The sequence below is a fragment of the Halyomorpha halys genome, unplaced genomic scaffold (genome assembly GCF_000696795.3).
Source record: "Halyomorpha halys isolate HHAL.00 unplaced genomic scaffold, Hhal_1.1 Scaffold493.1, whole genome shotgun sequence".
Classification (NCBI taxonomy): domain Eukaryota; kingdom Metazoa; phylum Arthropoda; class Insecta; order Hemiptera; family Pentatomidae; genus Halyomorpha; species Halyomorpha halys.
Window position 1 is genome coordinate 646996 of NW_027111379.1, and position 24212 is coordinate 671207.

Consider the following 24212-nt stretch of genomic DNA (forward strand, 5'->3'; position numbering starts at 1 on the left):
ATTTTTTTTCTTATAAACTTAATCAACAAATGCAATAAAGAACCAACAAACTTTTTTTCTTAATTTTGTATGAAGGTTAATTGAAAGTTTTTACAAGAATTTTCATTTCGAAACATAAAACTTAAAGCACAGCCTTATTTAATATCACTATTAGATACAATAAAAGAGAAAAATTATTGATAAGATAATTTAATTTCAACTTTTGAGTTATTAAGACGTTATCATTCCCCCCCTCTCTACTACATATTAACATATTCTAACTTGAACATAATAGTTTAAAAAAATATTAATAGCAGTTTTAGATAAAACTTACGCTTGGGTTGAGGTTGTGGTTGTTCGACTTTCTGCTTTTTGGACATATTTGTTTCTGTTTCATTGCTAGCTTCCCTTTTAACACCAGCTTCTACAGCAGCTTCAGGTGGACTTGAAACCAATTTATCTACATCAGACCTGCCAGCTAGTTCTTCAGGTCTCTCCCATACAGATGTTCGAGATGAGGGATTATAAAAGAAAACTCTGCCATCTCCTGTCCATACTACACACCTAGAAGAAAATTTTATTAATGAACATATTACAAATCTTATCCTAACACTAGAAACAGAATAATATCAACTAGTATACCAGAGCGAGAACTCTCATATTGGATATTTATCCTTCTTCTCTCAAATACAATTGAGAAAAATTTAACAAATAAAAGACTTAGCGAACCCAAAGATTCAATTTAGAAACCACCAACCGCAGTGTTAACACATCTGTCCACTAATCGTCATACCAACCCAAATCTGGAAGATCAGCTGCAGTGCAATTCCTAAGATATGTTTAAAGTAAAGCAGTATTATGGAAACATGCTTATTGCTATAAACCAGTGGTTTTTAACTCGTCAAGGTCTATGGACCACAAAGCCGGAAATTGAAATGGACTACCTCTATTCCCAACTTACAGGGGGGCCTGTAAAATGTCCCTCTGGAAAATGTTAGAAAATTAGGCTGACACTTACATTGCGCATTTACCAGTAATCTTTCAAATAACACAAATACTTCAGAAAAGATAAACCATAATAAAGTTCTAACAAAATATGTGTTGCCAGACCCTTCTGTGGACCATTACCAAGTCTCTCGTGCACCTCTATGCTCTCTATTGTTGCTGCTAAGAACAGAACAAGATAAATAACAAAAAATGGAATTGAGAGAAAGAAAATATATGTAACCATAATAATTGATAAAGAGGCAAAATATAAGTAAAGTTTAACAAAAGAAATGAATAGAAATTTTTTTTTTTTTTAAAAACAACAATGATATATGGTCTACATAACCGATAACGTGGGTTATATTATTATTGATGTTTTTTAAAAAAAAAAATGTTTTCTATTCATTTTTAATTCTATTTTTATTTATTGTTCTATTCTTAGCAACAACAATAATATATGGTCTACATAACTGATAACGTGGGGAAGGAAAATTGAGAAAAGAAAGTGTGGTAAAATAAAGATAGGGAAAAATAGAGAATAAAACGAACCTGTCAGCTTGAAATCTAACCGCCAAGTGGTATTCTGTGCCAAGAATGGCCAAACTCCGAATTAAAAAATATGTTACAAGAATGACTAAGTGTTTTTAAGAGGAAACGTTACGAGTGGGTAAAAAATAAAAAGTAGAAAATATTTAGAGGAAGAAAGGAAAGCGTGTGAGAAGGTGACGACAAATGGTTTTCGAAAATGTTAAAAATATATTGTAATATGCTCCTTTTGTAGTAAATAGTATATTTTGAGGTATAAATGGTTTTAATATGTTTTATTTTATGTATCATTTTAATATTCATTGTTTTGTTTATCCAAAAAGCAAACTAACCAAGTTTCATTGTTTATAATAACTTCGTGATGCCAAACAAACCCAAGATGGCGGTACGTAGAACCAAGGCCACACTAAGCAAATTCAGATATAATTAAAACTATTTTAACTCTTCCCATCATAATTGAAAATACAGCAAATTAAAGGAAAAATAGAAATCAAGAAATAATGCAAATGAATAATATTCAGAAAGTAAATCATTTGGAAAAATCCCTAACTATTGGGCGACAATCGATGTTTACGTGGAACCTCAAGGCAGGTGGTGAACTTGTAAACACTTGGAGTTTGGATTGCCTGGTGAGAGGACGTACTTCGGCTGGAAGGGGAAAGTTGGAAGCCATTTTGTTAGGAGAGAGGCAACTTAGGAACAGCCATTTTTGTACGCTTGGACGCAAGAAAAAAGAACATCAACGATCTCAAAAGGAAGACCGTGAGCTTGGTTAGTTTTGTATGCATAATAATAGATACATGTGTAAAATAGATATTAATTAATTTAAGTTAATAGTAAAAGTGTTAGTGTTCTGATTGTCTAGCAACCATACGCCCTGAGATTAAGAGTCTCTCTCTCTCTTTTTATATAATAAGATTAAGAGTCTTTCTTTTTATATTATAAAAGTTTAAATATAATTCTATTATCCATTTGATATTAGTGTTTTTAATTTGAACCCAAGTTATCTCTCTTATATTTGAAGAAAGTTTAAAAAGAATCAAAATTCTTTTTATTTTATTTTTTATATTTTAAAAAATTATTACAATATATATGTACAAGGATAACGAAATACCGGAAGATGACAAAGTCAAAAGCATTTAACAACAGTTAAAAAGAGGAAACATATATAAGAGGGTGACGACAAATGTGCTAGAAAAAGTTTAAGAAGTGAAATAATACGTTACCAGCCCACTGGATATAGAGGCTTTCAGAGATGTGCCTTTTGTCATGGTTATGAACTGTAGCAAGTATAGACGTTTTGTCGAAATCGAAGGAATGATTTAAAGAAAGAGAATGTTCCAAATGTTTTGAGGCAGAATGATTATGTGAGGAAACAGAATATTTGTTATTAAAAAAAAAAAGTTTTCTATTCATTTCTTTTTTTAAACTTTACTTATATTTTGCCTCTTTATCAATTATTATGGTTACATATATTTTCTTTATCTCAATTTTATTTTTCTTTCCATATTTTAATTTTTAAATTATTAATAACTAATATATTCATATTTCTTTACATTATATAATTTCATTTTTATTTTATTTCCTTAATTATGTTATTTTACCTACTTATTCAATGACCTATGTATATATTTTATTTTCCACTTCTCTCATCACTTTATTTTATTAATTCCATTCCGTAAAATTATTCACTGTATGTCATTCTGTTTATATTTTCTATATTTATTAGTTGTTATCTTGTTCTAGCCCTGATGAAGGCTAGAAACTCTAGCCAAAACATTGGCACGATTAAGTCACATTAACTTATTTGTGTTTTATTTTGACTGCACCCCCAATTATCTTCTCCTCGTATAAGTCTTCCACGGTCAACTATCTCTCATAATTAATTAAAAAAAGGCATTGAATATAATACAATTTTTTTTTTTTTTTTTTTTTCGATTGGCTCTATAGAACTTGCAAATCTTTGTCTACCTGAAACATCCTTTACCATGCCTGCATATCTTGGGCTACTGCTTTCCAGTTTGTTGCATGCAGCTGCATAGATGCAGATCTTTCGCATCTTAGTTGATCCTGTCTATCCATCTGGTTTTTGGTCTCCCCCATGGTCTATTTCCAACTATACCGGCATTCATTGTTGAGCAGACATCCTGATGGATGGCTATGAGCCACATGCCTGCCTATCTTAACCGCCTTGCCTTCATACCATGAGATATTGACAGACCAGTCTCTGTAAGCAATTGGTAAGATTCTGATCCCAGATAGCTCCTGTATATGTATATATATATAGCTCCTGTATACAGAGGACTTTCCGTTCAAATCTCTCCATTTTGCTCTCTAGGGTACCTGGTAGAGCTCAGGTCTCACAGCCGTATATCAGAGCTGGCTTTATCATGGCATTGTACACCCATAACTTCAGATTTTTTGGAATTTCAGTATCCTTAGCAAAGAGAAGAAGACTCTGTTTGTGTTTGTTATATGCTGGTCTATCTCAGTCTGTTGACCATTTATTAATGTAATGATGGAGCTGAGGTATTGTCTACTTTGGACAATTTGTCATCCATGCAGACCATGTTGTAAGGGTGGATTTTTCGGCTTACAATCATTTACTTTGTTTTATCTTCATTTACTTGCAAGCCAATTTCCTCTGTTTCTTTTAGGAGTAGTAAATACAATATTATGCTTAACTGAATTGAATACTATGAAAATACACACTGAAATAGCATGTAAAAAGTATAACTTACTAATGATTTAATCAGCTTACATAGCAATTTAAACCTCTAGCCAATCAAATTAAACCTTTATATGTTAGAGTTTTAATTTATCGAAAACGGTAAAGAAAAATATTAAAGTTGAAAAAAAAAAAAAGTTTGATTTGCCTGGTAAACTATTTCAAAAGACTGAAAAAAGTAACATTAAAAGAATACTTATTACATATCTCTTTGGTTGAATAATATAATAAAGATAATTCAAGCTATAATAAAGATAATTATTACATACCAAGGGGTACCCGGAACTGGATTGCTAGATACTGGCTTAGATTTGTCCTGAACTGGTTTCTCTTGTTGCTGAGATGGCGGCTGTTGCTGAGGCTGCTGTATGGTAGCTGATGAAACAGGCTTAGGTTTGTCTTCATCACTTGGAACATTAGAATTGGTCAAAGTTGGTGTTCCTGGTTTTTCATCTTGTTCACTTTCCATACTAACTTCTCCATTAACTACTTTTTCAGCCGGTGCAGAAACATTTTCATCATCAGATGTTGATTCACTTTCCTCTGTCTTCATGTTGTTGGAATTGGTGTTAGCAGTCGTAGGTGGAGTAATGCTAGGAGCTGCAGCTGGAGGCATAGTGGTAGTCACACCTTGAGCTGCAGCTTGTTTCGCAGCTAAAAAAAAACAAAAAAACAAAACAATAAATACACAATCATTGGCTCTTGGGCATAGAAGAAAAAAATTAATGTTTCTGAGGAGAGAAATAATTAAGAGTTCAATTACTTTACCATGAAATAATAAAGAAAATTGAAACTTAAGATCCAGTTAAATTAGTACATAAAGAACTATTAAAAAATATAACTATTCAAAAGGCATGTTGGGAATAACTACTAATGATCACTTCAGCATAACTAAATTTAGATTCACCAATCAGTATGTTTTTATCATGACTCCTATGAAAAATATATGTCTATCTTTTACAACGAAAAACTTAAATAGACCTGATAAAAGGGCCTCAAGTAAAAGCAGCTTCACTACAGCAATAGATACTGATAATGATGTTGATCATACTTGACCTGATAGTGCTACTGTACTACCATAACAAAAATGTAATTAGGGAAATAACTGTTATTCAGTTTACATCATGGTAGCTGTAAAGCAACCTTGCGTATCTGAGATAGATCACAGCCGTCAATCCTCTCTATCTGATAAAAGCCTATGATATCAAAACATTAATAACAAGCAGTATCTTGTGTTGATTGATGATCACCAATTCAATTTGGTGTCTAAAGGATCATCAGAAGTAGGTATTCAAGAGTTTTAAACATATATTTAACGAATTTAATAAGTGAAAACACATTTAACCAGTGAAAAAATATTTTTTTACCTTCTAAATCTTTTAAAGGCTGTGGTTTCTCCCACACGGATTCTCCAGCTTTTGCGTTATAATAATAAAATCTTCCATCAGGAGCTCTATGCTCAGTCCATTCAGCAGCTCTAGCAACTATCTCAGGATCAACCTGATGTGAAATAATAATTTTAATAATATTACATCATTTATTATCACAAGAAATGGAATATGAGCTATTAAATTATTTCCAATTTATATCACAAAAAATAACTAAATTTCATGAAGTAAATGTTAAAAGTGATTTTATAATAGCATAAATAAATTAAAGATAGAGAATGATAAAGATATAATGGTTATAACATAATTAAAAAATAGATTTACACTACACAATAATAAAAGAAAACCACCTGAGGAGTCGACGAATCTTCTGGTTGTGGAGGCCCAGATGTAATTGGAGGAGCTGATATCGTGGGAGGTCCTGCAGATGGAGGAGCCTGTCCCATTGGCATACCAGCCCAAGGAGGAGGGAATCCTCCAGGAAAAGGGAAGCCAGGCGGTGGCAAGCCGAAAGGTCCGCCAGGATAACCAGGGGGTCCTCCAGTAAAAGGAGGGGGCATCATTGGAGGAGGCATTCCCATAGGAGGTTGGAGAGGAGGTCCTCCAGGCGGTCCACCGGGAGGGGGCATTCCACCAGGTGGCATCCCCCCGGGAGGCATTCCTGTTGGCGGCATTGATCCGGGTGGTGGCATGCCTGTTGGGTTCGGCATGAAACCTAAAATGTGTAACCAAATAATAGTGTCACTGCATATATACATTTACTAGCATCTAAATCAATTTATCTTAAAAAAAAAAAAAAAAAAAACCAAAATCAATTAAGTATAGGAACATAATAAAATTCAATATCAAGAAATGTTTATTGAAACCACTAATATTAACAATTTTATTATATGATTAATTTACCAAAAACATAGCAGACCCGGCAATGCTTCACTACTGCTATATTGGAGAATATAAATTACATTTATAATTATACATTAATTGAACAGCATTGAAACTTTGATATCAATTAAGATATAAATGAAGTGATAAGTCGGTAACTATAGTAATATAAATGGTAACAGCTAACTTCACTGTATAATTGTTAATACTCGTCCAATTTAGTTGATTCGATATTTTATTCATTCAGATAATTTAGTAGTCCATTATGTTGACTGACCTATCAAAATATGGTAAAAGAATTTTTAGGAGTGAAACAATTCTTAAATAGGAATTAAATTTTCGCTTTATATTGGCCTTTTCTTTAGTCAAAAAAATTTAATTAACTTCAACAGGACTCAACCAATTAACACTGAACATGGTTATGGTTTATTAGGGCTAATAAACTGCACCAAATGACCAGATCTTATTAAACAAATGATAACCGGAGATATAAAATAAAACGTTTGAAACTAATATTTTGTACTTATTCAAGCATTCAATCACTTTTGTTAATATAGGTCAAAAGAGAACATATCCAGCTTTCCAATGGTTATATAAACATAAGAATTGGGTAAAATGCAGAGGAGTTATAAATGATTATATGAACAATGGTCACTGGAATAAAAAAAAATCATCCAAATAAATAAAAGTGAAAAAGTATCTAATGTTTACTGGAAGATTATTGATTGACCGTGTGTAAAGATGAAAGGAATATGGTCCGGGTGCGGTCAAGAAAAACTCAAATAGTAGAAATATGCTATTTTAATGAGCCAACATTTCGCCCCACGTTGGCTCATTGAAATAGCATATTTCTACTATTTGAGTTTTTCTTGACCGCACCCGGACCATATTCCTTTTATCTAATTTTTACTATCTTGGAAAAATGGTATTTATGGATTTCTATCGGCACTAAAAATGAATACGATTTGCTTTTTCCTAAACCAACTTTCTCAATCTCTTTTTCTTATTCTTTAGAAAGATACAAATTGATTGGCATATAATAACCAAAATTGCTTAATTTTGTAAATAAATTCTTTTTTAACAAAAAAAAAATCAGGTGAGTCCTATACTGCCTAACCATGGTTGGGGGTCAAAGTTTTTCATTTTGTGGGACCGCCACTCAATGAAAAGAGTCAATGCCCCAGGCCGGATTTGAACCGGCATCGCCAATAAACATCAAATTAAGACTTTGTCTTAACCACTGAGCTACGGGCAGCCCACGAAAGAAAACCTTGAACAGTCAGCAAAAAGCTCCATCACAATTGGACGAATGGTATGACAGTGCATAGAGTACGAACAACCAAATATTGCTTTTTATGTACCAGATTTACTTGCATATTGAATAGTACAATTTTTTTTTTTTTTTTTATTACTTAAATTAAAATATAATAATTAACTTAAAAATAAATAAATAATATAAAAATCCATGTTATTTTTCATAACTGAAAAAATAATTTAAATGAACAATAATTAATCATATACATCTAAAATGTGAACGATTGTTCATTTTTAATTTTCATGATATATTTATGCTAGGAGAACAAACTAAATATTACCGTGCATATTCTGCTGTTGAGGCTGCTGTGGCGGCTGGTCGTGACCATTCTGAGGCCCACCCGGCTTGTCCTGATCCATCTGCATGCCTTGAGGAGGTGGCTGCTGCTGCTGGGGAGGCTGCCCTTGTGGCGGCATGCCTTGTCCCATTGGCCCACCACCAGGATTCACACCGGCAGCCTGAGCCATTGCTTCAACCTAACGTCATTCAATACATAACAATTTAATGATTTATTTTATATTTTGACCTTTCACTTACAATATTTTTCTTCTCTGCCTTCTGGTCAACAATTTTATTCTTGAAAATACTTAATATTCCATCACTGTACCTCTTCTCTTCCTTAGCATTATTATTGTTTTATTGAAGGCAAAAAAGAAAAAGGAAATAATTTAATATGTAAACAATTTTTTTTTTAATTAAAAATATTCTAAATAACTTAATCTTGGTTATTAGTTTTTCTAGTAAGATTTATTTTTAATAAATAAATATCAATCAAAATGAAGGAAAATACCTTTTAACTTAATACGATTTCAACAGTTTTTAAAAACAAATTTATATATTTTAAACATAAAAGCAATGAAAAAATGATCCATTTTATACCGTTTGTTATTAGGTTACATAATAATCTAATAGTTTGTAAATTATTGTTATTATCATATAATTATATATATATAAATACATAATTAATTACCCAAATATATATATACACACACATACATACATATATATAATGTAGAACTGTTATAAAAATGTTTGTTATATTTTTTTATAAAAAATAAGATAGGAGGGGGGTAATATGGTCTAAATGATTTTCCTCAATTATTTTGATTGATATTAATTAATAATTAAAACTCAATCCTTATCAACTTCAATGATTTATATTTTGATCCTTTAATTTTAGTAACATGAAATACTACCATAAATTATTTAACTAACCTAAATAGTAAGCTGATACAGGTCTTTTTACTTTGTAGTAAAAGTAAGATAACCTAAACTATATTACTCAAGTTGAGATGTGTATATTATTTGATCCAATAACAGACAACAGACATTTACTGTAATAGAAGGTTAAATAAAACTGCCATATTAATGCTGGAAAAATATTATACAGCCAATACTGTTTTAATATACCTACTAGTTTAGTAGTTTTATATACCCTCAGCAGAAAAAAACAAAACAAAATATGTTTTTTACTATGTTTTAGTATCCTTGATATTTCCAATTTTAAAGGCTAATAATGGAAGAATTATCAGTTTTTAAGAATGTCTATTTTTCATTTTTATCCATTATTTACAGAAATGATTTGCTTATGGTAGATTTTGTTTAAATAACCAACATAAAAAATAATAATTATAATGAAGGCCAAACAGACCCGAAGGTTCGATGCTGATACCACCGAACGCTCTCTACATACATCCTTCCAGGGATGCCCCTCCAAACCCAATTCCACTAAATCAGTTATAACGCAATCCTCTCATCCGTGTTTCGGTCTACCCCTCAGATGTTTACCTGCTGGTTCAGTGCTTATTAACATTTTAGGGATCTGCTTGTTACTGTAATAGACGAGACAGAAAATTTGGTGATGGGAGCCCATGCGGGGGAGGTATCGGGCAGAGAGGGAGAAAAAATCATATGTTCTGTCGTTGGTTGTTTTTAATGAATGGATATTGATGTAAAGTCTAGTGTATTTTTTGGTTTCTCTGTGAGCTAAGTTAAGTTTTAAAACTGTGTATTGAGAAGTGATCTTTCTCTCTCTCTCTCTCTCTCTGCCACAACCAGCTGAGTGCAAGTACTTACGCGTTATTGTTCACCTTTGGACATAGACAACAATTGTATGTATTTTAATTGTAGGTAAGATTATAAGTTAGTAATAAGTACATAGATATATATTTAGGGATAGGGTAGATATAATTAGAATAAGATAGGATAGGGCCTTTGTTAGTTAAGATTGTTCATTTTAATTTACAATTAGTTTAAGTAATCAAGTAAATCTGTACTTCAATAAACATTAAAAACACATGTTTCTTGTTGTGGGTATGTGAGTTAAAACAATATTAATTAACCTTGGAATTTGAATACATTACATTACTAAGCCCTACAACCTTATACGCCCATCTTATAGAACTTGAATTATATTTAACCGGTGTAGGTCCCTTAATTCTGCTGAATAACGCTTTATGTAATCCTCTAAATTCTCCCATTAATAATATAGAAATTAATTCTTACCATAAATTACAAAAAAAAATTTTTTTTTTTTTGTGCTGCGTATACTAACACAAATAATAATAAGCATAATAAAATTTTAAACAACAGATCATTATATAAATTTAATAATGATGAGAAGATAGTTGGGGGTGAGGTCAGAATATAACACAAATAAGTTGAAAGAACTACTATTAATAAGCTCTTTCAACATATTTGTGTTATATTTTAACCTCAACCCCAACCATCTTCTCCTCATATAAATCTAATAGAAGATTATACTGTATAACCCTGAATAATTAAAGTTGACTGTATAACCCAAGATTTACACAATATTTTTAGATACCAAAATGAATAATGAATGGCTATAAAAATAAAAATTATAGAAATCAAAAATAGGATAGGTAAATGTAACTTTCTAAAAAATGGAAAAAAATCATATTCAAAGAAAAAAATAATTACTTGTTCTTGCATGATGATCTTAACTTGACCCTCAGGCTTGGACCATGTAGTTTCCCTTGTACGTGCGTTATAAAAATAAGATTTTCCTTCGCCCGATTTAGCTTCTACCCAAACTTCTCCAGAAAGATCTATTTGGGGCGGTGGCCCACCAGTCATATTTGGAGGAGGCATGTTCATTGGTGGACCAGAACCTCCTGACATCGGCCCTCCTGGGCCACCTGGTGGACCTCCTGGGCCAGGGGGACCTTGTCCTGGGCCGGGGCCTGGCCCTCCACTAGGGGGACCTTGCCCTCCACCCCCTCCACCACCACCCATGTTCCCTGGCTACAGATAAAAAAAAGTGGATATTAATGAATCACTGAAATTAATAAAGTATTTGCATATTACTAGCATTAATTGAATTTTTAATTCAAATTATATGTTGTTTTTTGAAATATCAATTTTTTTTTCTCACACAATTAAAAGTATGCTGTATGCTGTCTGATTCATAGCTCCCGAAGATTTAGGAAATTATATATTTACTGACACAAAACTTCTATCATACTACCAATTTTGACAACTACTTCATACAAAATAATAGAAGACTATCACGAAACATACATAACTAAAAAGATATACCCACAAACATACCAAACATATATGAGACAAAACATAAACAATACATTAAACCAAAATTGAATAAATAAAATTTGTTTACTGCATATATTTTGTTTTTTAACAAAGTGTATTAATAGTTCATTTCCCCATCATTTATAATTTCAGTTTAGTTACTTCTTATTTTTTTATTATTATTTTATTTTTTTTACATTTAAAGTGTAGGTTTTTTAAAATTTTCAATTTTAATACTGTTAAAAAGTATAAATATATAAAAAACAAACAAAGAAAATAGGAAAAGAATATTCAATTTGTATAATACTTTTGTTTTAAGAATTTGATAGTATATTAGATTTTAACACAAATTCATATCAGGCACTAGCAAAATAGTATCATAATTTAATTTTCTAGGGAGGAAAAAAACATGTTAGTAGACAAATTATGCTACAAATACTTCAATTAAATATATATATATTTTTTAAAGACAAACATGGTCTCAATAATTTAAAAAAATTCAAGGCAAGAATAGTAAAATATTTTATATTGATTTAGGGAAGAATATTTTGTCATACATACTGGTGGCATCATAGGTGGTGGACCATTTGGATTTGGGGGTCCAGTCATTCCTGGAGGCGGACCAAATGGTCCTGGTGGTGGCATTCCCATTGGAGGTCCTCCGGGTCCCATCATGTGTGGTGGGGGTGGCTAAAATAATAAATGAAACTAATTAAATAAAAAATTTTTAAATGGATTAATTCATATAATAATTGATCAATGTTTACTTTAATTTTACTTTCTATAGTTTAAATATTTTTCTTTTTTATATTTATATTCAATCAAACTTCTAATATATTATTTTTTAATAATATAATATAAGTTTTTAGGAGTAAGAAAAGATTGATAAGGAATAACAGAGATCATAACAAAACAAATAAATTTAAAAAATTTACTAATAAAGATGTAAATAGTTTAATGGATAATAATTATACAACAAAATACTGTCAATAAAATAGAAATAGTTTATTGCACAGAGTAGTTCATTTAAGGACACAGCAAAATTATCCACACGTTTTCTTAATGATAAACGTTTATTAATAGTATAAATAAAGATTTCCTATCCTTCATTCCTTAGTAAAAGATGGATTCTAAACAGATATGAAAGAATTAAAATATGTACACATACAGTTCCAGAATGAAAATAAAAAAGATTTTATATATTAATTTCAATATTATAAAATTTTATAAGAAGTAAATACAAATTGCTAATAGAAAGAATATCATGTCAGCAATAATAGGGAATATGTTGTGTCTTAAAATGATCAAAATAAGTTGTATCATCGGACGTGAATAATGCTGTATGTTACTTTATTTTGTATTCCATTAATACATTAAGCTATCACCTACTTAAACAATAGTATAGTTGATGCCCTAAAGATAATAATTATGAAAATATAGCTATCTAATGCCATCTAACACAAAGGATATCATTAATAAAACAAAATAAATCAGATATTTGGCCTGTAAAATTTGAAAATCAAAACATACATTATTACAGCCCATGATTCAGTACTATTGTCATCTACCAAGCCTTCTTCACACTTTGAAGGCTTGGGAGAAGTTTATTAAACACATAACTTATTTTTTGATTTACTAACTTATTACCTGTGATTGCTGATATAAAATAAACAAACAATCAGGGATACTTAGTAACTAACTTTGTAAGAAGTTTCCTATACTTATATATTTAAAGTATATTGACTTGATTAAGTTTCATTTAAACTGAATGTAGAGCAGTAATGATTTTTCTTAAATCATCAAAAACATTACTAGAATTTGAGATTTATTACATAACTAACACAAAAATCTACTTTTGTAAAATTGACAGCAACTTAAGAAAGGCTATAAATAAAACTTCCGTTGAGTCTTTCTTGTGCTTCTTGGTTCCTTAAAAACAAAAAATAATCATAAAATTCACTGAATATGGTGGTGTTGAGTAATTGAATATCAACAAAATTTTAAATGCCATTACTGCAAATAAATAGAGAACAGGAATGGAGTAAAATTTTTAATTTTTAGCTAAAAATGTTTTGTTTTTTTCTTCTGCCTTACATACTATTCAAAACAAAATTAAATATTTTTCAGAGAAAGAATAAGGAAATGAGGACTAAGTATGTTTTAAATTAAATAAAATATATCATAAGAATAAAGGAGAAAACCAACAAAAGCTTCAGAGCATGAAAAATAAGAAAACTCTCAATGGGGAAAAAATTGCACTTAACTGAAATAAAATAAATAATAAATACAAATTTAATTTAATTATTAATCACTTTACACTTCACAGATTTGATTAATATTTCTACATTGATAAATACTTCTAACCTGATATACTTCATGTGTCTGAGGAAAGGAAATAGGAACATAGTTAATATAATTAAAATTGGGAAGATACATTAAAAAAAAATTAATTATTTAATCTTTAAATGACAAAACTAAAATATAGAGATGAATTAACCTTAATATTTAACAACATATGATATTTAATAGAAAAAAAAATTAACATATGTTCAATAAAATAAATGAATATTCTTACTTAATTCACAACAAATTTAATTATTTGTTGTGAATTTGGCGATTAGGTTATGAGCAAAAACCACATTTGTTCTAAAGACCAAATTCATATTTTTTCTGATATATTTTTCAACCAAAATGATAAGAGTATTTGAATCAATATATTAGGCATAGCAATACTAAATTTTATTTTGCATATTTGAGGTTTTCATTCATAAAAATTGGTAACTGAATTTTTTTGTAAGAATAATATTGATATTAAGTAATGTATATCCCGTTTGAACGTAAAACATTGTAATTAACAAACATTTCAACATTATAAAAGTTTTCATTTTGTCAGTTACCCTGTTTTACAACTATTTTCTGATAAATATTCGAAACCGTTGATATTTTAATTGAATGAAACAAATAAAAAATCGTTTAACACAATCTCTAATAAATAAAAATAATCTAAAAGCATAGTAAAGTCATAAGTACAAAAGTTCTGTAATGATTCTATTGATAAAAAATCAAACTGAACATGTATTTATAGTTTGAAATAATTGACGTAATAAAAAAAAAAAAAATAAGTGCTTTCAATCTGATTGCTAATCTAAACAAAGTAAAAAATATTCTCTTTCCTCTCTACTTCGAAATTTCATATTCTATTATTTCAGCCAGTGGGCTTCTGTGGTGGATAATGGTTGAAATTAACAATGTTTATAATTTCTTTTATAAACCGAAATGCCGAGGATCGTGAAACTGCAATGGGAAGAAAGAAAATCAAGACTCCCAAAGAAGCCTAAGAAGCCCATTGATATTCACGTGGTCCCTTAGTGGCTGATACGTGATATATAAAAAAAAAAAATGCCCAACTCATAACATCATTTAGTGATGTTGCTCTTTCAGTTCAGTTGGAAGAGTTTTTCTGATAGTGCAATAAAAAAACTTTTTATTTTTTATATAATCCATGCAATAAAAATGCGTAATGGAAAAGAGTTTTTTTAACTAACTAGCACTAATCTTGGAATTTTATGGTGTAAATTGAAATTGGAATATAAAAATAGTTTATTGAAGGATTGCTTATCAAAAACATAGGATACCTTTAATGAAAAATTTTGCTGTGAACTGGCTGCATATGGAATCTTCTTATTTAATTTTACAAAATCATCATTAAAAAAATTTCAATCAAATTTCACAAAAAATAATATTCCTATGGAGAATACTTAATGAAACAGTATTTAAAATATATTAACACGATTGAAATAGAGGAACATGATTTATAACATGCAAATAAGATTAAAAATTATAGTTATGATTACCCAATTTTTGGTTAGAAAATTTAACTTTTAACTTCTGAAAACAACAATTAAACAATACTTCTTAACAAAAATCTTTTCTTCTTTTCCATAAAATTTCACCTAACTGTTCTTATAATATATAAATGTTCTTCTACATGACATATTTAACTAAGCAAGAAAGAAGAAGAAAGAAAAACGTTTTCTAAAAACAACTCGATAGCTGTTTCATTAATGATGGCTTATAAATTTCTATCAATATAAAATTTACTAGCAATAACTGATCCAAACTCATTTAAGGTTTTGGCAGGGCAATTGTAAAGATTACTTGTCTTTAGTTTGATTACCATATAGTGCGCTGTTCAAGCCTACAACCGGCTGACTAAAAAAAGTCAAAGAATCATTTATTGTACTGACTAAATTAGTTAAAAATGGGGTCAATGGTGGTACTTTAAAGGACAACAATAGGGTTTGTAATTTTAAGAAACATGTAAACAGTTCTTAATGTGAAATTTAGCTCTATTATCTAACCTTGTTTATGCACAAATCAATTCAGTGAGCTTAGAAAGATCATATACTATATATATATGTTTTGCATGATTGAACCTTTCAGTTCCACTAATGAATATGCTGAAAATATTGAACTGTAAATCATCATTACAAAACAAAAAAATTTTTAATAAAACAAATCTGAGAATATGATTACATCTTGAGACTACCAAGTTTATTTCCCTAGAACTATACATTATAATATTAACCCATAAATAAAGAAATTTTTACAATATTTATAGCCGTTAGTTAATATTTCTCACCTTTTTTAAACAATTTATCATGCATATTTTAAAAAAAAAATTGTTATATTCTATACTTGAAATCTTTTTTATTGCATACAAATAATTCTTTACTTACTAGTTTTGGTCTTTATAATAAAAAAAAAAATTGATATCTTTGACACATATTAAATCCTTAAGAATTTCCACTTTTGAAGTAAGAAAAATCAAATACAACCTGAGATACTAAATTTTTAAGTTTTATTAAATTATTATAATACATTTAATGATAGAAATATTTAAGTTTAAATAATTAACAACTAGGCAATAATGGATTATGGCAGTAAAATTATTTTTGAAGAAGAGATACTAACAGAATCCTTTGCATTAAATGAGAAATAATTAAGATTAAAATAGTTAGCTAGTTTTTGCTAGGTCCAACTTTGCCGACTTGTACTTCTTACACTAGTATGAACGAGTTATCACAATTATACTTCATTATTAAATGGGTCTCAAGTGTTTTCTCATTTTTTCACTTAGTATCTTTTCTATTAAATACAGCTAACTACATCCTGTCCTAAAGCATAGACTTTAAAAACTTGGAGCTTAGGATTCAAAGCAATGGCTATAGGATTGGAGAAACACCATTAAGTTGATGTTTAAACATTAGAGTTTAGATACAATATTATGAAATGTGAGCAATTATTTCTAGTAGGAGTATTCACTTTGTTCAAGATTTATGATACACCACATACATAATGTGAAATATATACTTATCTATTTTTTGTAATCTGCCTTCCTCACAATTTATGGCATGTAGGGTTGTGGAATATATACCACCTAATGGATATCAATAAAACATACTCTGTAAACTAATGCACTAATTTTTAATGTACAAAAAGAGCTAAGTGAATAACCATTATCCACAATACTTTAATAAACTCATTTCATGAGAATATTCATATCAACGTACTTCTCAAATAAAGAATATTTGAAGAACAAATACCTCTGATACAGTTGCATTATTTACAGTATGAATACTCCAATACACAAACATGTATAGAGTAGAAACTATAAATATACAGAATCGTTTACATATCAAAGACAGAAGTAGATGTATATAATAAATAAAACTTCTACACATTATTGACAATGTCATTTACTTCAAATGAACATCAGTAGTCAAGTAGGAAAAATGCTTACCCCCATTCCTGGTCCTCCAGGAGGGCCCATCATATGTGGAGGTGGTGGTCCTCCATGAGGTGGCATACCACCAGGTGGCATCGGTCCCCAGTTAGGGTCATATCCAGGAGGGGGTGGTCCTCCACGAAATCTTGGTCCTCTGGGTCCTCCACCAGCAAAAGGAGGCGGTCCATGGCCTCTAAAACCAGGCGGTGGCCCTCGTGGACCAAATCCTCTGCCTCTAAACCTAGGAGGAGGTCCATGTGGGCCTCCTTGACCCATGGGGGGCCCTCTAGAGCCGAAGTCCATTCTGTTCATACCACCCCTACCCCTAAAAATATGTGATAAAGTAAAATATTAATGTTCCATAATGAAACTTAAAAGACTGGGTATAAGTAAAAATACAAAAAGCATAGAAATGAATCTTACCTGAATCCACCCCGGCCTCTCGGCTTCTGCTGCCTAAAATCACCACCGTACTCTCCGTCATTATCATCATCCATAGGTTCGTCTCCATCCATATTGTCATCATAATCATCTTGTTGATCAGGAGGCGTGTGATCTATACCAGAATCGTCCAAATCTTCCATCAAAATTTCTAATTATTTACACACAACTCCGTAACAAACAAATTAACTATAGCTTAACAATGATGGCTGCTAACACCAGTGACGTCACTACTAATAAACTGTAGTTCGAAGATGACTGTATCAGTGAATTTATAGCGCAAATTGATAAGAAAAATAATTTCAACTTTTTTAATTAAATTTTAATGACAGCAACTAAATCAAACAAAAAATTATTTATGTGATATATATATATATATATTTAAACTTCCATTAATGAAGAGTAAACATTTAAATAATAAAGTAAGTATTATTTCTACATTTAAATATTTCATTTTAATTAGTATTTATTTTCTAAAATAACTAAGTTTAAAGTAGAACTAAAATATATTTTTATTTGATATTCAAACATAAGATTAATGAAGCACTGCCAGTGCCAGTCTGGGTGCCAAAGTTTACAAATTTCTCTTAAGTTTTCTTTATTTATTATACCGTAATTTACGTTCGAAAGGGGTTCTTGTTGAACTACATTAAATACAGTTTTCAATTTAATATTAATATTACGTTTCGCCGATAATGATCCTAGTATAATTGTGATTATTTTATTTGTACAAAACAATTTTCTAATTTGATTGTTTATTATTATCATAATTACTGAGATTAGATATTTTTCGTTTCCGTAATTATGGTTAATGTATCTTAATAACTAAAAATTAATGTATTACTGTGAGGACTGCAGTTTTAGCATCAACAGGTACTTCAGAAATTGTGAATAACTTGTTATCAGAAAAACTTTGTTAGATTTCTGTTACATTTAATTTCCTAAATTATATGCTGTGAAACATCATTTATTCATCCTCTGCATACACCATCCCAGAGATTGGTAAGTTGTAGTATTTAGCTAACTCTAAATGAAAAAAATCTTTCTAAACATTGTAGAATATAAGGGATGAACTTGATATGTTTTGTTATTGATTAGTAAGTAATTATCAAAGGGAATAATTATTATGACAGCGAGTTAATGAATAAAAGAAAATATTTTTAACTGTATTTTTTAAAGGAACATATTCTGTTAGTATTGTTAGGAACATATACTTTAGGCAATATCATAAACCTTCTTATAAACCAAAATTTTCAAATTACTTAGGTAATTTATACCTTATTTGTTCATTTTAATGAACTTTAGGATGTTTATAATAATTGATATAATTTGAAGCCAATATTTATGCTAACCTTTATGGTTACCTTAAGGTTATTGTATTGACATAAGTAAATATTTGAAACATTTTTTTTCTTAAATATTCTTTTATTCTTTAAAAACGATGACTAAAGCAGGAAGACAGACAGTCATAATGAAACGAGTAAATATTTTGATAACAGGTCTTGATAAGAGCCAAAATTGTATTAAAAGAATAAGAAATGGAGGAGATTTGCTTTAGTTTAGTCTATTAATTAGTTATTAGTTAATTATAATTATTTAATAATTAATTTTCCAATCTTTTGAAGGTCTCATGTATACTCCTATTTTTTCTTTCTTTTTTTTTGCCAGCAGTTATATAGAAGTACAAGTCCATCTCTGTTTTCATTTTATTATTGTTATTATTTTTTTTTTTTGGGAAATTTAAAGAAGATCAAAAGCTAAGCCTAATGTTGTTTATATGAAAATTAACGATTTCAACATTTGTTAATAATATATTTAAAAATAAATTCTAAATTAATTATATTTCACTTAGCTAGGCTATTGTATCTGGCATAAAGGGAACTGTTTTCTACTCGGAAAATTCAAGTTTCACTTATATTAAAAGCCATATGACTTAATAGTTGCATATAACAATTATTTGAATTTTTTTTTTTTTCACTTTTTTTGTTATTATTATTATTACGTTCTGGATTTTCTTTTTAGAAAGTTTGATTAAATTAATTTTTATAAAATTAATTTTCAATTATTGAGGTTAAAATACTTCCAAAGATAAATATAATCTATTCATATTTTTCTTCCTAGTACAATGTTTCAGGACAATGGTCCTATATTCATGCACCTTTATAATCTTGTCATATTTTCAATTTCACTATTGAAATCATGTCATCCATATATCATGATTAAAATATATTAAAAGCCACATTAATATAAGTGAAACATGAATTTTCCAGGTAGAAAACAGTTCCCTTAATGCCAGATAAAATAGCCTAGTAGCTAAGTGAAATATAATTAACATAATTGAAATTTAATTAATTTAGGATTTATTTTTAAATATATTATTAACAAATGTTAAATTGTTAATTTTCAAATAAACAATGTTAGGCTTAACTATAATTATTATTATAGTATTGTCAACGGAATAGGATTATCTTTTGTATAGTCATTTGGCTATACATTGTAGCATTTGATTATTACTAAAAAACTTAGTACATTACTCTGTAGACTTACCATTAAAATACCGATACCTCTGCCTTGGAGTTTTCAACAGAACATTTTTACTCCTCAGCTTCTGATATTTTAACATATTTTCTATCTTCTTTTCACTTATGGTATGTATGGCATTCAGTTATCAATTGTTTAAAACAAAACTGTGGAAATAACCTGAAACATTTTCATTTAATTTCAATCCCATTGTTAGACATATAATAAACAATTTTTTTATTTGATTGTCTTGTATTATTAACACTAATAATTTTTTATACATTTTTAATTAATTATAGAACTGGTATGCCATTTTCATTGTAGAAATTGTCAAGGATTCATAGCCTTTAATGAAATATGCTTCTTTTCTTTCTTTTTTTTTTTTTTTTTGTTTTCATGGTAACCATTTGGAAAGAGTATTCATCTAAGAACACTGTTAATTATTTTCATAATGTTTATTATCTTTCTTAACAATTTTTTGATCATTATATTTACTATATTTATATAAAGAACCATAGATGACAGTATATTATAATTGAAATAGATTTTTAACAATTTGAGAATCCAAAACAGGTTGTTTTTTTTTGTTCAAGCCTACTTAAATGTCAATATAAATTTTGTTTAAAGAGTTCTCAGTTTGAATTTAGCGGTACTCACGTCACAGGCTTTTCCTTTTACTGTGAACACCCCCTGGATTTGTCTTTATATAATATTTCTTTCTAGTTTAAAACCTCACTTGCTCTAGAATATTTTAACACCACGCTTTCAGTCGTGTTGGTTATTCAAATGACAAAATTCCTTCCTTTAAATTATTTTTTACATATGATTTTTTTAAAGAAACTAATGTTTAATAAGGGGAGGGTGTGCAGAGAAAGTCACAGCCTCAGTAATAGTACGCCGAAGCCGTTCTGTGCTAGTTGGACAGTCTTATACAAACTGTGAACCAAATCGGAAATATAACGTAATGGTTTTGTGAACCTCTAATTCACATTTCGTAAATAAAAGTTAATTCCCCTCAAAAAATAACCCGATTATTTTAATATTCTGGATACAAGTGCTGTTTTTTTGTTTTGAACGATTTTATGATTTAAGTAGTTGCACCAGTCATGGCCAGGTTGTTCTGTTGTCTGTGATCGTTGTTTGGTGTGGCCTGTTGTGATCTTCCAAGCTTAAAACAAGCCGCCATTATTGTGTGGATGAACTGTTAGTCGTGCTTTGTGTTAAGAGAACTTTTATTGATAGTTAATTCTGTTTTCTGTTAGATGTCGATTTAATACCTATTTAAAACGAAGTAATTATGAAGAAGCATTAATATAATTTCGCCTCATCAATGAAACAGTGTGCTATCCATTGTTCTAATTTATTACACACTACAAAGAGAAGTAAATAATTATTTATAAAACATGTTTATGTTCCTGCGTGTGTCTCCAAATCCTTTTCAAGTCCTCTAATGTGGTGTGCTATTGGTAGATGTTTTAAATGCGAACTATGTTATTGTTTGCTATAACATAAGAAATTTTATGGAGCCTTTTCAGCTCTCAAATTCAGTTAGTGTGCGCACGTTGCGGTGTCAGGATCAGAAGTGTTGGTTTCAGCCATTACCGGTCAGTGATTTAATTTACAACCAGTGAATAGGTAGTTTATCTATGACAGTAGTGTTTCTTGAAACGCGCACTTTTGTTTTTTTTTTCGTTATAATTTTTTTTGTTTATCAAGGATTGTGCAAGTGTCAAATCAAATGTACATATACTGTTAGTAGTTGTGATCAGTAGCAGCTTTTGTTGTAACTGCTCTGAATGCTCACTATCTCCAGTAACTAATTTTTGGATCATCCAGGTTTTATTTATTCAATTCTTTTTTTTTTTTAACCAAGCAATGATATGTGGAATTGTTTCTTTATAGTTCAACTCAAAAGTGTATGATTTTGAGCTTGTGTTTACTAATTGAGCCCATGAATGAATGGGTCTAAGATTTGCCTCGCTGAGGCATTCAAATGTTGTCATGGCTCCTGCTTTGACAGAAACTGTTCAATCCCAGAGCTTCAAGTTCGCTACCTCTCCATCTCGGTCTCCCTCCCTCTCATTGAAAAATCATCAAAAGAAAGCGGAAATTTTAAGTGAAGAACTGGAACCCAAATTGACTAATGGTTTGAAGTATATAGCGGGCATGAACGGACACTCCCCACCCAACAACAAAACAACATATTCTATCAACGGTTTAGCCAAGAATCTGAAAAATGAATTCCTGCCTCTTAATCGGAAAAAAGATGTAATAAAAGATGAGACTGGGAACAGGACAGATTCTAACTATTCTATTACCCAGATAGGTGGTTATATGATGAATAGTGGTTTTATGGGAGATCCAGACATGGGGTTAAGGAAGTCAAATAAAGAATTAAATGATGGAGAAAAAGTATCGCCAGATGTTGATCAGTTTATTAAAAATTTAAGTGTTGTTATGAATAGTGAGGAGTTGGGCACAAACCCCGAACTTAATCAGAATGTTGAGGAAATATTTAAAGTTATTTCAAATCTTGACAATAACACTAATGAGTTAGTTTCTGGCCCATCAGGAGAAAATGAACCCATGTTTTCAGATATGGGAGGTCTGACCAATTTTGAAAGAGATTTGTTCAACGATGTGGATATGATGAATATGTGTGTTGATGAATCACTAGTGACTGTGAACAAAGATGCTCTGATTCGTGAGAAGATAGAAGAATTTCGAAAACGTAAATTTTTATTGTTGCGGAGAATAGAATTTCTTGTTCGAAGACTTAAGAAAACCAAGGCACATTTATTAGGTAGGCATGCATCCGAAGAAATTACTGGTGTGCTAGAATATTCCTCTAATATATTGGAAGCATCTTCTAGACTGAGGGTTTATTCTTCAGGTGATAGTGATAAGAATGTTAAATGTGATGTGAAGCCTGTTTCATTTGCTGGATTATCTCTTTTCATGCGGCAAATGGATCATGCTGTAAACCAGCAGACCAACACAGTGGCTCGGAATTCAATTAGGCAGTGTAAATATTTTGGTTCTGGTTCATCATCTAGTAGCTTAGTAACAACATCTAATGGTGTTAGGTCATCTCTTCCCGGTTCGATTCTCCCTTCTTTCCCATCCGATGTTAAACAAGAACTTTCAACAACGTATGGAGAACTTCATTCTCAGCTTGCCAAATTGCAGCAAGATATTGATTCTGATGTCACTGAAAGCAGTTCTGGATGTGAAAGTTGTGATGAATTTATATCTTACAACAACGTTCATCAGCATCCTTTATCGATGTGAGTAATAACCCTTTTTAATTGCATTATTAATTTTCCCCTGGTTCGATTTAATTTATTAAAACACAGAAAGCATTCAATTTTTTTCAAGTTTTAAATAATGATTACAGGATAGATTGAGCTGATAAACACTTTATATTTGTTTTAAATGTTCTTGTCAGGATCTATTTTAGTAATAAATTTTGTTATTATGTTGTCTTGTATTGACTAGAATTGCCATATTTCCATCCATATTAAATATATCCAACCATATTAATGGTAGATTTGACCTTTATTCATGTTATTGTGTGATTTCTAATCATTAGTGATAAAATATTAGTATTTAAAAAAAAGTTCTATTGCTAGTGACTAAAGTCATTAACTTTGATTATAAGATTTTATATCGAAATAACAATTTTTTAAATTCTAATTAATCATACAGAATTTTGTTTACCAACTCAATAACTATTATTATAATTTATTTATATTAATAAACTGTAAAGAGTGTAATTTAAACAGTATCAGATGATATCTCTACTTCCTAGTTATAATTACTGTGAAAATTAATTTATATATGAAATGTTATTTTCATTGGAAGTATTTACATTACATTATAAGGTTTATAATAAAAATCTTCCATTGCTTTTTGTTAATTTTATTAAATTCATTCATTTTTAAATGTGGAGGGCTATTCTTAATATGAACAATTAATTTATCATTATTTTTTGGCAGTTGAGATAGTAATTTTTTTATTTTGGATCAACGTCTTAAAGTAGAAAATTATTGTTTTGATGTAGTTGTATTTGTTATAATAAGAAAC

General features: G+C 29.8%; 2 protein-coding genes across 7 annotated transcripts in view; one reads left to right on the forward strand and one right to left on the reverse strand.

The window, feature by feature from the left end:
- Nucleotides 1–20922, reverse strand: part of LOC106683516 (transcription elongation regulator 1) — a 36808-nt gene extending 15886 nt beyond the window's left edge. For 3 of the 4 annotated variants that reach the window (XM_014425024.3, XM_024358456.2, XM_067049380.1), the window contains exons 1-11: nt 20784–20922; nt 20154–20306; nt 17589–17721; nt 17181–17490; nt 11939–12067; nt 10769–11092; nt 8106–8301; nt 5979–6343; nt 5608–5740; nt 4510–4894; nt 314–543 (exon numbers count right to left, since the gene is read on the reverse strand). In XM_014425024.3, the coding sequence (XP_014280510.1) occupies nt 314–543; nt 4510–4894; nt 5608–5740; nt 5979–6343; nt 8106–8301; nt 10769–11092; nt 11939–12067; nt 17181–17490; nt 17589–17721; nt 20154–20229 (2281 nt within the window). In that variant the 5' untranslated portion in view covers nt 20230–20306; nt 20784–20922. Of the gene's footprint in view, nt 1–313; nt 544–4509; nt 4895–5607; nt 5741–5978; nt 6344–8105; nt 8302–10768; nt 11093–11938; nt 12068–13741; nt 13886–17180; nt 17491–17588; nt 17722–20153; nt 20307–20783 lie in introns of those variants that run through there. The other variant, XM_024358472.2, reaches the window with a different exon arrangement.
- Nucleotides 20923–21042: 120 nt separating this feature from the next.
- nsl1 (non-specific lethal 1) overlaps nt 21043–24212 on the forward strand; it is a 99165-nt gene continuing 95995 nt past the window's right edge. For all 3 annotated transcript variants that reach the window (XR_010843938.1, XR_010843939.1, XM_014425025.2), the window contains exon 1: nt 21043–23413. Coding sequence is in view for 1 of the 3 variants with exons in the window: in XM_014425025.2 (XP_014280511.1) it covers nt 22086–23413 (1328 nt within the window). In the remaining 2 variants the exon portion in view is untranslated. The remainder of the gene's footprint in view (nt 23414–24212) is intronic.